Here is a 13,359-nt window from a genome sequence, read left to right as displayed (position 1 = left end):
CTTCAACTTTGAGAGAGACTGAAGGTCAGTATTTTTTAAGTGATAATTTTGTTATGATCAGAAAACACTGTTTTGTTGTGAGAATTGGTCTACAGTGTCATTACAGTACTGCTATTATTCATAAAGAGAAAACAGAAATAAATTGATAAAATGTATATGAGTGTATCAAAGAGGATGGAAGTCTTATTGCTAAGATATAATAAGTTTAAGGGGTTCCTTTTCACCACTAAGGGATCTTCAAAACAGCATCAGCTTCTTTCGAGTTTTACTTGTGCATTTTATGGAATTTATGCAGACACAATTCTCAGCACACAATTATTAATAAACAAACCCAAAATTGTAAAAAAAAAGATAGTACAGAGGAAAATTATCCTGGTGTTAGAGAGAATCAAGTGCTGAATATTAGATGGATATTAGATATCAGGGGAGAAAAAACCCCAACATTCTATCTTTAGGCATAAGAAATCACCAAGAGTAACCTACCTAGAAACTGTCTGTTAATTGAACATTGTTTTAGAATAAGTCTGTCAGCTATGTTCAAGATAGGCTTATTCTGTTTGTGAGCATAGATCTTTTGAGAATATTTTTCAAACTTTACATTTCTGTCTTGCTCTGCATGATAACTTCCATGCATACGTAAGAAGGAACAAACAAAAGGAAAAACTAAAAAAAAATTAAATGAAACAGGAAATTTAGAAGGTGAGAAAAAACATGCAAGCAATATTAAGCATAGAATAAAATGTTAGATTCCCAGGAAACTCTACGCTTACATAGTGTGTTAAGAATAGAGACTGAGGGGGGAGGGGAAACAAAACTTGGCAGATCTCCCTGGTGCTTTGCAAACAATGTATTAAGAGACTAGAAAAGTAAACTAAGACATTCAATGATGGCTAGTGATTGTCCATACACAATGTGAATTATCTTACAGGAGCTGTTTATTACAAGCTTTTATCCTACCTCTCTGAAAATGAGCTTCCCTTTGTAGGATTTCTGATTGATCAACCAAAAACAAACATTAGACTTCAGCACATGTAGTTTCCATACAGAAAGGAATAAGAGCTTCAGTTTCAAGGCTGCACAGATTTCATCCCACAAAGCTTCAGTGAAGTAATAGCTGGCCCATTCCTTCTGCCTGAGCTCTGTTTGGTTCCTCAGCTGGTAGGTTTAAGGAAAGTTGGCTAAGGGCTCCTTTCCACTTCCTCATCTCTGCCCCAGAGCAAATGAGAACGTATTATAGCCTGCCCTTGGCAGCCGTGGCATCTGTAAGTACTCCCCCTTCTGCTTTACCACACATGAATGTGGGATGTCAGAACACCTCCTTATCTTTCAGACAATGCCATGTAGAAGATATGATGACTATTTTCTGCTGTAGGCAGCCTATAACGGCATTATTAACATGCTGTCAAGGGAAAAATCAGAAAAAGTACAATGGCTGCTGTTTAAGTTCCCTGGATGGCTTTTATTGTTGAGTGATTCAGTTGTTAACATGTGGTGTGATTGATCCAACATTCCACTTCATCAACAGTTTAAAATATAAAAATAAAGACATTCTGCAGAAGGCTTCCCAGGAACTGCTGAAGTGATTCACTACCATGTAAACATGGAAAACAGAAGCGGTGTCTTTGCACCCTTCTTTTAAGACAAATTCCTCTCTTAAAGAACTGAGCTCTGTTACTAATAACTTCCTTAGTACACTAGCAAAAGAAAAATAAAAAACCCAAACCCAATGTACAAAAGTTACTAATAATATTGTATTTTGAAACATTACCAGTCCCAACAGGATTTTTCCACCCTTTTTCTAGAACATGTGTTTGGCATGACAGATGTGAGATTCCTCAGACCACTTTCTGAGCTGGTGGGATAATAGCCAGCTCCAGTTCAGAAGCCATATACTCACATAAATACAGCACTGTGTCTGAGCTAATAAACCCAGCCTAATAAGGCTACAGTTTGCAGACTTAGACCTGGTTTAGTCCAGCCACTTTGGCAGTTTCACAGAGGAGGCTTCTGCGCCTGTCTGCAGACATGCCCATAATTATTTAGGAGGAAATCTTATTCCCCCAACAAAGAAGCCAAAATATGTAGCATAACTGCTGAAGGATTCCCTTGGTTGATGACATCTGATTTCACAGAAAAATCTGAACTCATATTTGAGCATCAATGAATGTTCCAGCTTCTTCTGTCAGTGTTACACAGTTTGGAAGTCTACTGTAAGACTTCCAAATGCTATTTCACTCCTAGTGCTTGCAATTCACATCATCTCCTTTTAAAAGAGCTAAAGGTGATAGATCTGAGCACTGATCTTCCCATGATACACTCCTGTTAACATTTCCAACTTTCAGTTTTCAGTAAGTATCCACTGAAAAGCCAGAATAGTACTCCTGATACATTTACACAGGCAATAAAGCAGTTAAAGGAAAGCAACATATAGCAGGGAAAAAGAGTGACACATGCCATAAAATTCTCCAGCAGAAAAGGGACCCAAAGGAGAAGAGTCAAAATCAGATATATGCTCATCTCCCTCCACTTCAACTGATCACAGAGGAAAATAGAAAATTGTTCAGATTTCATGAAACTGTTGTAGCTTGTCAGCACATCAGTGCATTTTGCACTACATTATAACCCTCATCTCATTGTTTTCTTGCATGTGTAGTCATGCCCATGGCAGGGAGTTATTGCCTTCTACCATCCTTGAGCCTTCTTTCTCTTGTTATCCTGGGAAATGCAGTATTAAATTACTATATCCCAAGGCCTTTCACCACTTCAGTTTACTTAGTTGTACTTTATAAATTTATTGTCTTGCCTTTCTTGGGTAATTTTTTTTTCCTTTCTCCTTTTCAAACCTCTTCCTTCCACTTCTATCCTTTATTTTCCTTCTTCCATGTATCACTTTTTCTTGTTTCTTCTTTCCCTCACACTGGCTCTCCTGGTTTTTTAATTTCTCCTTCAAGAACCATATTTTTTCCTATGCCCATCCTAACAGGTCTAACTCCCCACTACTTTCCATGGCAACCCATATCCTTTTCCTAACTCTCTCAGTTCCCATGTGGATCTCACCAACCTTTTCCTACCCTAATCATTTTCCTTACTCATTATCTTCCACTTTTCACTCCGCCAATTAAATGACAGCTGACATTCCCTTTAATGAGCCAACCTCATAGGACAGCAAACCTTGAGCAGCAGTGTTCTGCAGAATAATGTAGAGGAGGATAAGCTATTGCACTGGGGGAGAGAGAAGAGCACATAGGGAGCAGAACACGCAGTTCAGCCTCCTGAGCATCCTATGTGGTTGGCCCTCCAGACAACACAAGTTTCCTGAAGATTATAAAGTTGAGCTAAGCTTACAGCAGTTAGGGTAGAGCAACAGGCAACTATACAAGATCCAGTTTTAAAACACACAAAAGTATAATTAAAACCTGACTTACTAATAAGTATACTCCATTTTCATCAGAACACAACTCTTGCAAGTATCCCACCAGCTATGAAATGTCAAGCAGGAAATGAAACTCATAGAATGCTAAAGTTTTATTATAGAAATTTTGTGTCCCACCTATGAACTTTTATCTGTAATTGAGACACAATAATTGCAACTACTTGTTTTGGAGAGAAAAAAAAAGTCTCTTAAAAATTAAAATCTTGATGGACACTGGTACCATATGGAAAGCAGTGGATGCACTTTAATTTAATGCTTACTGTATTATTTACTTAGAAGATGGTGCTACTTATCTGACATTGGATACTTAAATAAGTGTTTTGAGGGTATATATAAGCCTTATACAGCTTATTTACATTTTCTGCTTAACAAGATTTCCCCCTTCCCTCTAGAAGAGATTAAAAAAATCATGTTGATTTAAAAATGTCTTTCATTAGCTTTAATGGAGGCTGTGTGTTTAAATTCCTTCATAATGTTCTCTCAAGGACTGGTTTTGCCTCAGAAAATTTTCTTCTCTTTGGTAAGATGCCAGAAAAAAAATTTTGAAATTAAGCCTCAATTAGTTAAGTCGTGATATGTCAACACTTGTATAAACTCCTTAAGGCAGGGGCTGCTAGCAAGGAGTTTTTATTCTTTTTACAGCATCTGCCATAGTGAGGTCTCAGTCTGAAATGTTTTGGAAAAAAAAATCATGATGCTTGCTTCAGGTTCTGCATGGATTAGCTATCAGATAGATAGATTAAAATTATATATATTACTAGTGCTGTCCAAGACCACATCCTTGAATAGAGTTTTCACTTAGTGACACTGTGTTTGGATTGTCCTGTTGCTTTGTTAGGAAAAAAGCGAACCTTTTGGGAACAGTTAATCAAACATAATTTGCTCTGTCACTCACCCATCCCTGCTAAAATGCCTTCAACAGAAAAGGAAATTGAAGTTCAGAGAGTAGACCCTGAACCACACGCAATCACCAAAATGGACCACAGAGTAATAGCTCTTAGACCAGCACTAAGTATCCTCCTCTCATTGTTTGTTGTTTTTTTTTCAACTACTGTTAATTGCTTTACATAAATCTGAGTAAGTTTCCAGGCAAACCAATGCCATTACAGAGTGTCCTAAATTAATGAGACCACCATCGGGGGAAATACTCATCTGCAATATTGCATTTTAGGTCAAGTGCCCAAAGCCACAGGCCACTGCTTCTCATGGAGGCAATTACTCACAATTACTTGCAATTAATGCAGTCCAAATCACACAGTGAGTATGGACCAAATGCAATTATTAATGCAGGTTTGCATTTTAATATTTGCACTAAATACATTTGCTCCTCTTTCCTTGTTGAACCTACTGCAATTATATGTACATGTTGGCCCCAGAAATATAACTGTGTTTTGACAGGAGGTCAAAGGAGTTTAAACTTTTTCTGTAATCAACAGTTTACATATCCTGAAAGAAAAACTTCCAAGAACTTCCAAGCTGCTACAATTCCTGTATCATTTTTGAACCTACCCCACCAGTAAAAGGTTAGTATGATCACAGCCTGTTAGCCTGTGCAACAGTTTACAAAGAAGCAGTCCCAAAATGCTTACCTGCACAGTTCTGCTCTGGCACCCACTGGACTTTCAGCCCCTCCCTCTGACAGGCTCGAGCGTATGCCAGGAATGACTCACAGTAGCAGTTTTTATGGATCGGACACTCACACATGTCTGTCACACAGGACCTGCAGAACAAAACCCCAAAACAAATAAGAAATGAATGCTTTGGCAGATATCTGCCTGAGGGTTGGAGTTGTTTACTTTCCAGTCACATGGCATTCAATGCTACAGCAACTTGTGTTAAATGGTAAGAAAGTTAAAGGCATCCCTGAAGTTACATCCCAAGGGCTCATCTCTTTTTTGGTGTGCTACTTTAATGCAGAGAAGCCTCCAGAGCACCAGGGAACCACACAGAAACAGGGAGTTGAGAAGACCCAAGAAATGTCAGGTAGAGAGGATTGAGACCATAATGGGGGAAGGCAAACTCCATTTTTGCAATGATTTTGTGTCAACGTAAGATAAAACCTTTTTATTCCTAGAAAGTAATCATTTAATAATTTTACACAGTAATCACAGTAGTGTTAAGTGTATGAATTCTGTAGGCAATGAGCACATGTCCCTCCATGCAAGAGATGATGCCTTCTCTCCAGGTCACCTCCAGACTATTCCTGGTTTGAAGGCATGAAAATAGTTATATGCCTGTTTTCTCCCCAGCATCACTACTAAGTGCCAGACTTTAAGGCACTCCAAAGGAACAGAGCTGATACAGCATAACTGAGTAGTTTCATGCTAGGAAATCCCTCAAGTACGGTTCATACCACCCAGTCTCTTCTTCCATTGCATTCTTATGTGGAAGTACCACAATGACAGGGAGTAAAGCTGCTAATATGGCTTTATGTGAAAGTACTACTGTGGATGTCACCACTATATTTCAAGTTAGCTCGTTCAGAACACGTGCCTATTTGGCACAGACCTAAAATATAACTGGCAAGAGCCAAGAGATTTACAGTGGGTGGTTTCTCCACATGCAAAATGCTTAGATGGTTTTGCATGTGTAGCAATGTGAATTCAGAAATGCTGAGTATCTATCGCTCTCAGCAGAATCATTAAAAGGCAAGGACAAGGTATAGGGAAGGCATACTCTGAAAATCATGCCCTCAGTTCATCTGCTTTCCACTAAAGGTGCTCTGTGCATGAACCTTGTGTGTCCATGGTCAAGGTCCCCCTGCTCCATGCATGTTCAGGGGCTTTCCTGTTTCTGAGAGGACAAAGGCACAAATCATCTTGCAAAGATGAAGGGCTGAAATGAAAAATGTGGTCTTCATGTTAGTTGCTCTTCCTGTGGACCATAATATGACTTGTCTATAGGAAAAGGATAGATATAGACTTAGTTTCCCAGAAACTTTTTCCACAGCAGAAGAGGTAATAGCTTGGAAATGGTGCAAAAACCTCAGAAAAATCAGCAGCTCTGATGCCCATATGTTGCTCTAAAGCAATTGAGAACCCTTTATTCAAAACTTGGAGAAAGGATTAGCAATCCCTTGAACACAGAAAAGCCTGTTTCTAGAAGTCCAACAGTGCCCCTGAAAGAGGAGAATTTCCCCATGCCAAATTCACTGGCTGCTTCAGTGACCAGACAGTTCTGCTACATTTTCATGACTTTTAATAAATTTACTCTTGGTGGACCCTCAAAATGAAATTACCTAAAAAATCACTGTGAAAAATAAGTAACACAAGTGCTAATGTATAAAGGTTACCTCTCCTTGACTTACTGATACATATGCACTGTGAATAAACAGAATTGCTTTGGATCAAATACATAACATGCTCATATTTGCAGACCAGTTGTTTTCATTTGCAATAACTTTACTTTCTAGGGACAATGTCATTTTATTTCACTTTAGTCCTGTGGTAGGTCTCTTTACATCTTTTCCAGTAACAGATGCTGCTGTATGCGTATCACAGCTGATAGGCAAGGAATAGATTAGCACAACATCCTTGGGGTGGTTTGATGTTGTCAGCTGATAAAAGACCTTGCATAAGCACAAAGGGTCACCTTTTTATGTGACACACTAAATAACTTCGCACTGTTTCCTTTGGCCACAACACCTCTTTGTGATCTCTTCCTAGTATCTCTGCAGCAGGCACTGCTCCATATACCCTATGCAATTTAAGAGGTGCTTGTCTCATTTTTACAGTGAAGTAGGTGCCTGATTGCTACTGAAACAAATCATTATCACAAAGAAAATCTGTATCTAATCTCCATAAATAGTTGATTGTCAAGGTACCATTTTATCATGTTTTTGTTTCTGTGCCAGCCCCCTTTATGAAACACATTTCACCACTCTCCACTCAGATTTAGCTGTTATTGATGTCCATGGTGTTTAGGAATGCTTGCCAGTATCAGCTTGGCTATATGTTCATCAACTTCCTTGACTAAGAACTTATAAAACCCTAAATGTAAGGTACTTCCTCTGCTTTTTAGAGCATACTTTTTTTTTTTTTTTTTTTTTAGCATTACTTGGAGAGAGATGTCACCTCTTGCACTGAGTCAATGAACCTACAGCTACCTCAGATGCTTGCATCAGAAAAAGATGCAAGATGAGGAAAACTCCAGGCTCATCATCAATCACCCAAGCTTTTTAATAGCTAACATGTTCATGGTAAGACTAGCACAGACCCTGGCAAAGCCTAGGCATAGTCTGAGGGATTGGGGAAGGGAAGGCAGTGTTCCCAGTCTGCAGGAGGGCAGCCATGCTCTTTGAGAGCACAGAACTTTGCTCCTATATGTATGTGAGCAACACCAACTATTAACCCTTGGCACTGAAATGGCCATGGACATCCAGGCATGCTCCAGAGTGAAACATCTGAGCTTTGGCTGGGATCAGCACTATTTTCTACAGTGTTCAGCATGGGTGTCCACTGAGGAAGTAGCATGCCATATGCAACACAAAGAATCTGCTGATTAATTACATACCAAATTGCTGGTGTAATTTTTATTTTCATTGAGTGTTTAATCCTGGTGACAGCTGCTCGGGTCAAGCCCTAGGCTTAGCTGAGGAGCCATTGTCAGATTGCAGCAGTTTTAATAATGAATTACAATTTCTAATTATTTGTACAGTTAATTAAATTAATTAATTAATGTTAAATCAAAAATGAGTGTCAAGAAAACTATATCCACATCTGCCAAGCCTAGTGAATAAAAATAAAACCTCCTTTTATTTCCTAATGAAAGGGCAGTTCTGAGCAAGGACACAGAAGTAAAAGATGTTCATTCTCTGGGGGCTGGCTCTGAGGGTGACCTGCTGATGGCCCATGACCAAGTTTCAACTTTGGGTCTGTATTTTTAGCAGTTGTTTACCTCTTGCACTTAATTACATTTCTCACATTTATTATTGTTAAAGTTATGTTGAAGGGCGATTATGGGATGATTTACCAAGTAAATTTAAAAACTGAATATTGTGTGTTATCCTAATCCTTTCCCCTTGCAAAAAACTTTGGCATGCCCATAGCTTTTATTTTTTTATCCTCTCCAGTGATACATTTCAAAAAATGTATCAGATTCTGCCTTCTCATTATTCTTCCCTTGAATCGGAAAAAGAGATTTGGTGACACTAATTGCATGTACTCACATCTTATCTGTACTCTAATCTGACTGGACTGTTCAAACAACAAAAAAATACAGTTTAATAAAACTTTGGAATTATGCCAATAATGAAGCCCTATTGACAATTTACTGCACAGGATGGAAACTTTGGGTCTTGTGGGGTATTGTGAACCTTTACCAAGAACAAAGCATTTTTGTAAATGAAGTAAAAACATATTAGAAACTTAAACATCAAAACATTACAGTCAGACAGAAATAATCCCACAAGAAGACTGCAGCACAAGTTACTTATAAAATGAAGCTATTTTACTAGCCATGGAAATGCAAACAAGATACTTCAGACAACCTTAGTTCTGCCGTCAGTGAAATGATACAGAGATGCAATGATGTTGTGGTCCAAAAGAAAATTACATTTATTTTAAGGACATATTTACATTTAGAAAAAGAAAAACACTTGGATGTGACCATGCACTTTATCTGGCCTCCCTGCTCCAAATAAGCACCAGAGAACAGCCAACCTCTGAGTCCTCGGCTGGTACCAAGTGCCTCACTGTGATCCCTTTTGATGCTGTCTGTGCTGCCTGCAGGGTATGTGTCAGAGATGGCGTTAATTGGGTGTGTATAATCACAAACTGTTGCAAGGGGAAATCCATGAAAGTGAAGGCATCCGGCAGCTGTGGGACACACCCTTGAAAGAGACAAACATACACTCTGCTGCCACATCTTCAAAGCAAACTGCATGACTACACTCCTTCAGCAACAGCTCTTTTTCATATTAAACCATGGAAAGTCTCCAAGTCCCACAAAGGGCAAAGAACAGACTCCTGTGCTACATGCAGTATTTAAAAAAAGAAAAAGAAAAGATCACAGCAATGAAGGCTACAGCCTTAGCCTGTGCCACACGGGACTGAAATTGCAGATGTTCACTTGTGGAACATCAGTTCATTTTCTTATGCGATACACATGAATCCAAACCCAGAATCAACCATTTTAGGAGGGGCTTCATTTTTCCTCCACATTTCATAATAGGAGTATGATGCAGTGCATTTTTCAAACATTTTGGTACCTTTAAGTTGTTCCACACACATAAAAAACCTTCCCATCAGTAGATCTCAAGAAATTTTACAAAAGCAATTAGAGATAGTGGATCACTACATACATTTTGTGTATATGAAGAAGCATCAGGTGGTGATGGGATTTGTCCTCTCTACACTTGGAATAAGCTGTACACTTGCAAATTTCAAAGCCTGAAGAGTCATGTGCCTATAGAGAAATACTAATTTTCAGCCCCACCATCCTGTGAGACATGACTTCTTGGGATAAATTTTTATTATGTAAGCCAAATCAGAGTTTTAGTACAAGCTTGGCCTATTTTTTTAGGAAAAATAAAAGCTTCTGTGAGTAGTTGACAGAAAGTTTGTTTGGGCTTTTTTGTTTTTTGTTTTTTCGACAAAATTCAATGAGTTGCCATTATTTATGGCCCCAGATAGAAAAGACATTTCACAAAATAAGATGAGAAGATGAACCATTTTTCAATGTATAATGGAAAGTCTCATGCTGTAGCTATCGCAAACTATCTCTTTTCTGCATGTGCATGTTTAACCTTACTGAAGTACTGAAATATAGTATGTAGAGCTAGAGACTTATTATGGCTTTGAAGCTTGAGATCAAAGGCCTGAGATCATTCTTTCTTTCTCCAGAGTTTACTAATATTAATGCACAGCCAGCAAGTAACTCAAAGAAAGTAATTTTGGAGGCTGCTGAAAACACAGAAATTCTTACGTCTATTGAGTATTCACTCAAAGCACTTGCCTGGGGAATGGACTGTTTCATATAGCAAAGTCAGTCATTTTCAAGGATCATTTCTTCCAAGACCAGGTAACCATGTCTGTACTCCCTCTGTGCTTTTCCCACACATCTTAACATTGGTAACATTGCCTTAAATTTGGGATCAGATAAAGGCATCCATAAAAAACATCATCAGTTCCCCGACACTTTTTTCTGTTAAGTGTGAAAATAAGGGCCCACAAAAACTGGCAAGCAGCTTATATGCACTTTTGCACTGGATAATGCCCCATGCTGAAGAACTCCCTGCTCAACAGGCTCCAAAACATCCCTACGAGTGTGGGAGCAGAAAAGGAACTCACAGCTCATCTTCAGTGAGGTGTGCACAGCAAATGTACTGCAGGCACATCCTCTCCATGGGGAAATCTCATTCCTATAAAGAAAGCATTGGCCATAATGCTTGAGAATATGACTGTTGTTTTTTGGCAGAATGCAGAGGAGGAGTTTGCAGTAGTAGGCATTTGAATCACGAATTCAAAGTTCATCCTGATTCCTGATTTTTCTGCAACTTTGATTCAACCATGGACTGTATTGCCACACTAAGCTAAACAGAGAGTATTATAAAATACACAATTCCATCAGAGGGAAAGAGCTGTGTGTGATCTAAGATTTTTGGAGCATAGCAGTCATGTTACACACACATTGAAGAGCCCTGATTTAACTCTGAGAATCAATGTTCCTGGTACAGATATAGACTTGGCACTCAGATAATTAAACAGAATCACAGGAGATACCCATATCCATCCCTGCCTTGCCAAGGAACCCTCCCAAAGCAGTTATTTAGAGTCAACACAGGATGCTTTCAATGCAAGTGGTAATTACTGCTGGTAATTTCCAACATAGCAAAGACAGACAGTAATTCAATTTTGATTTCTTTGCGTATACATCTTCTTAAAAAAAAAAAAATCAGAACCCATATTTCCCTCACAAAGGATAAGCAAAACCGGTATTTTCCAAATGCTGAATAAATGAATGTCCATGTGGACCTCTGAAAGAAACCATATTGTGCTGCACAATGTCACCACAAGCCTACACTATGTGCTGCTAAAAATATTATCCAAAATCCTTTGGATAAAGCCAAAAAGAGTGTTCTGCATGTATTTTTAACCTTTATATAAAGAGTATTCTGTGCCAGAATTGTGTTTCATTGCCTTAACTAACATTGCCCACAAGAATATGGCAAAATTAACAATGAAACATTCTGGAACATTTTCTAAACCCTCATGAAATAGAAGTTGTTAAGACAGCACTACCCCGCCACCTATTTATAATCTCTCTCAATATGTAGTACCAGTGGTACATCCACTTAAAAGAAAGGAAGGAAGAAGAACCAAATAAAGAATGAAATGGCACAGTAACCTTACCTACTTCTTTCTTCATGATAATTGTCCTACTAATGTGTCAAGTAGGCTTTTTACATCTTGTGCTTGGATCCTTACTGGCATCTGTGACTTTAATTGTACTTTCTGGTCCTGAGAATGGAAAGGTTGGCTAAAATCCCTCCACAGGGAAATAGCTGAACAATGACTAAGAAGGACAATGCTGGACTCCGAGAAGCATCTGGTATGACTCAGAATATTTCCTAGAGTTGAAGGTTACAGTACAGCTGAGCAGCTAACTTGTCACCTTTAGAAAGAGTGGATTTTTGCTCAAAAAACTCTCAACAGAATATGGAAATGGCACCCACAGCTGGGGAAGAGCTGAGCCCTTTCACTCCCACACATTTTTGGAAAGTGGAAAAGAGTTTTCATGTCCTCTTCTCCTGTTTCTCTGCACCATGTAGAGTTTCACCCTCATTGTGCAGCCATGGCATTTGAAAAAAAATAGTCCTGGCTTTTGAAAAAAAATCTGTATGCAGAACTCAAATTGTTTCGAGTTCTTGAAGTGAAACAATTTAAAAAACACTCCTCTGTACACATTACATGCAACTCCATAACTGGAATTATTGGAATAAAGAGAAAATATAGCATAAGATTCATAACCCATTTCAAACTGCCCAAGATAACACTGAAAATAGCCATCAAAAATATTCTTATTGTACCTGCATACTGGAGTGGTATAAATAAAGTCTGTTCCACCCTCATTGAAGAGATTACTGCAAAAAGAATTTGGCTGCCTGTATATTGTATGATCTGTGGATTGTATATCTAGCTGGAAAATGCCAGAACCATAATACTCTGCACTAGACAGAGTATCCAAACCCCTTATAAAGAAGTAATTTGCAATAAAATATCTGGATCAACAATAATATTAGAGAAGCAAATTCAGGAGTATGACCTGGAATCTGACGCTGAAGGTTCAAAAGCTAGAACCTGCTTTCTGAAGATATGTTATCTTCCGTTAACTAATATCCATAGTCATCCACTTGCAAACATCCATCACATAACTGGCAAAGGTAACAGTAGCTGTATATCTAAAGCTAAATGATAAGGCTTATCATGCATTTATGCAAAGTTTTGGAAAAATATACTATAGATGCTCTACGGGTTTAATGTCCAGAAGGAAAGTCAACTCTTCAAGGATTTTCTACCAAAAATCCTGTATTTCATAGGCCCAGGGGCCTAAGGTGTACAGCCCATATGCTTATCACTGATTTCCTATGGCCAAATTGACCTACTTTGTGTTTCTGGTACCCCATCATTTATCATAGAATGTCTTGGGTTGGAAGGGACTTTAAAGATCATCCAGTTCCACCTGCCATGGGCAGGGATGTCTTTCACTAGACCAGATTGGTCAAAACCCCACACAACCTGGCCTTGAGCACTATCAGGGATGGGGCATCCACAGCTTTTCTGGGAAATATGTTCCAGTACCTTATCACCCTCACAGTACAGATTTTTGTCCTACTATCTAAGCTAAACCTACTTTATTTTCATTTGAATCCATTCCTCCTTGTCCTATCACTCCAAGTCCTTGTAAAATGTCCCGCTCCATCCTTC

At 38.6% G+C, this 13,359-nt stretch overlaps 1 protein-coding gene across 1 annotated transcript in view; it reads right to left on the bottom strand.

The window, feature by feature from the left end:
• BMPER (BMP binding endothelial regulator) overlaps positions 1-13,359 on the bottom strand; it is a 149,565-nt gene that overhangs the window by 4,767 nt on the left and 131,439 nt on the right. The window contains exon 14 of the mRNA XM_053993639.1: positions 5,023-5,153. Within this exon, the coding sequence (XP_053849614.1) occupies positions 5,023-5,153 (131 nt within the window). The remainder of the gene's footprint in view (positions 1-5,022; positions 5,154-13,359) is intronic.

This window comes from Vidua macroura, chromosome 1 (genome assembly GCF_024509145.1).
Source record: "Vidua macroura isolate BioBank_ID:100142 chromosome 1, ASM2450914v1, whole genome shotgun sequence".
In the NCBI taxonomy this organism is placed as follows: domain Eukaryota; kingdom Metazoa; phylum Chordata; class Aves; order Passeriformes; family Viduidae; genus Vidua; species Vidua macroura.
The sequence above is the reverse complement of the archived record's forward strand: the minus strand, read 5'-3'. Positions and strand labels throughout refer to the sequence as shown.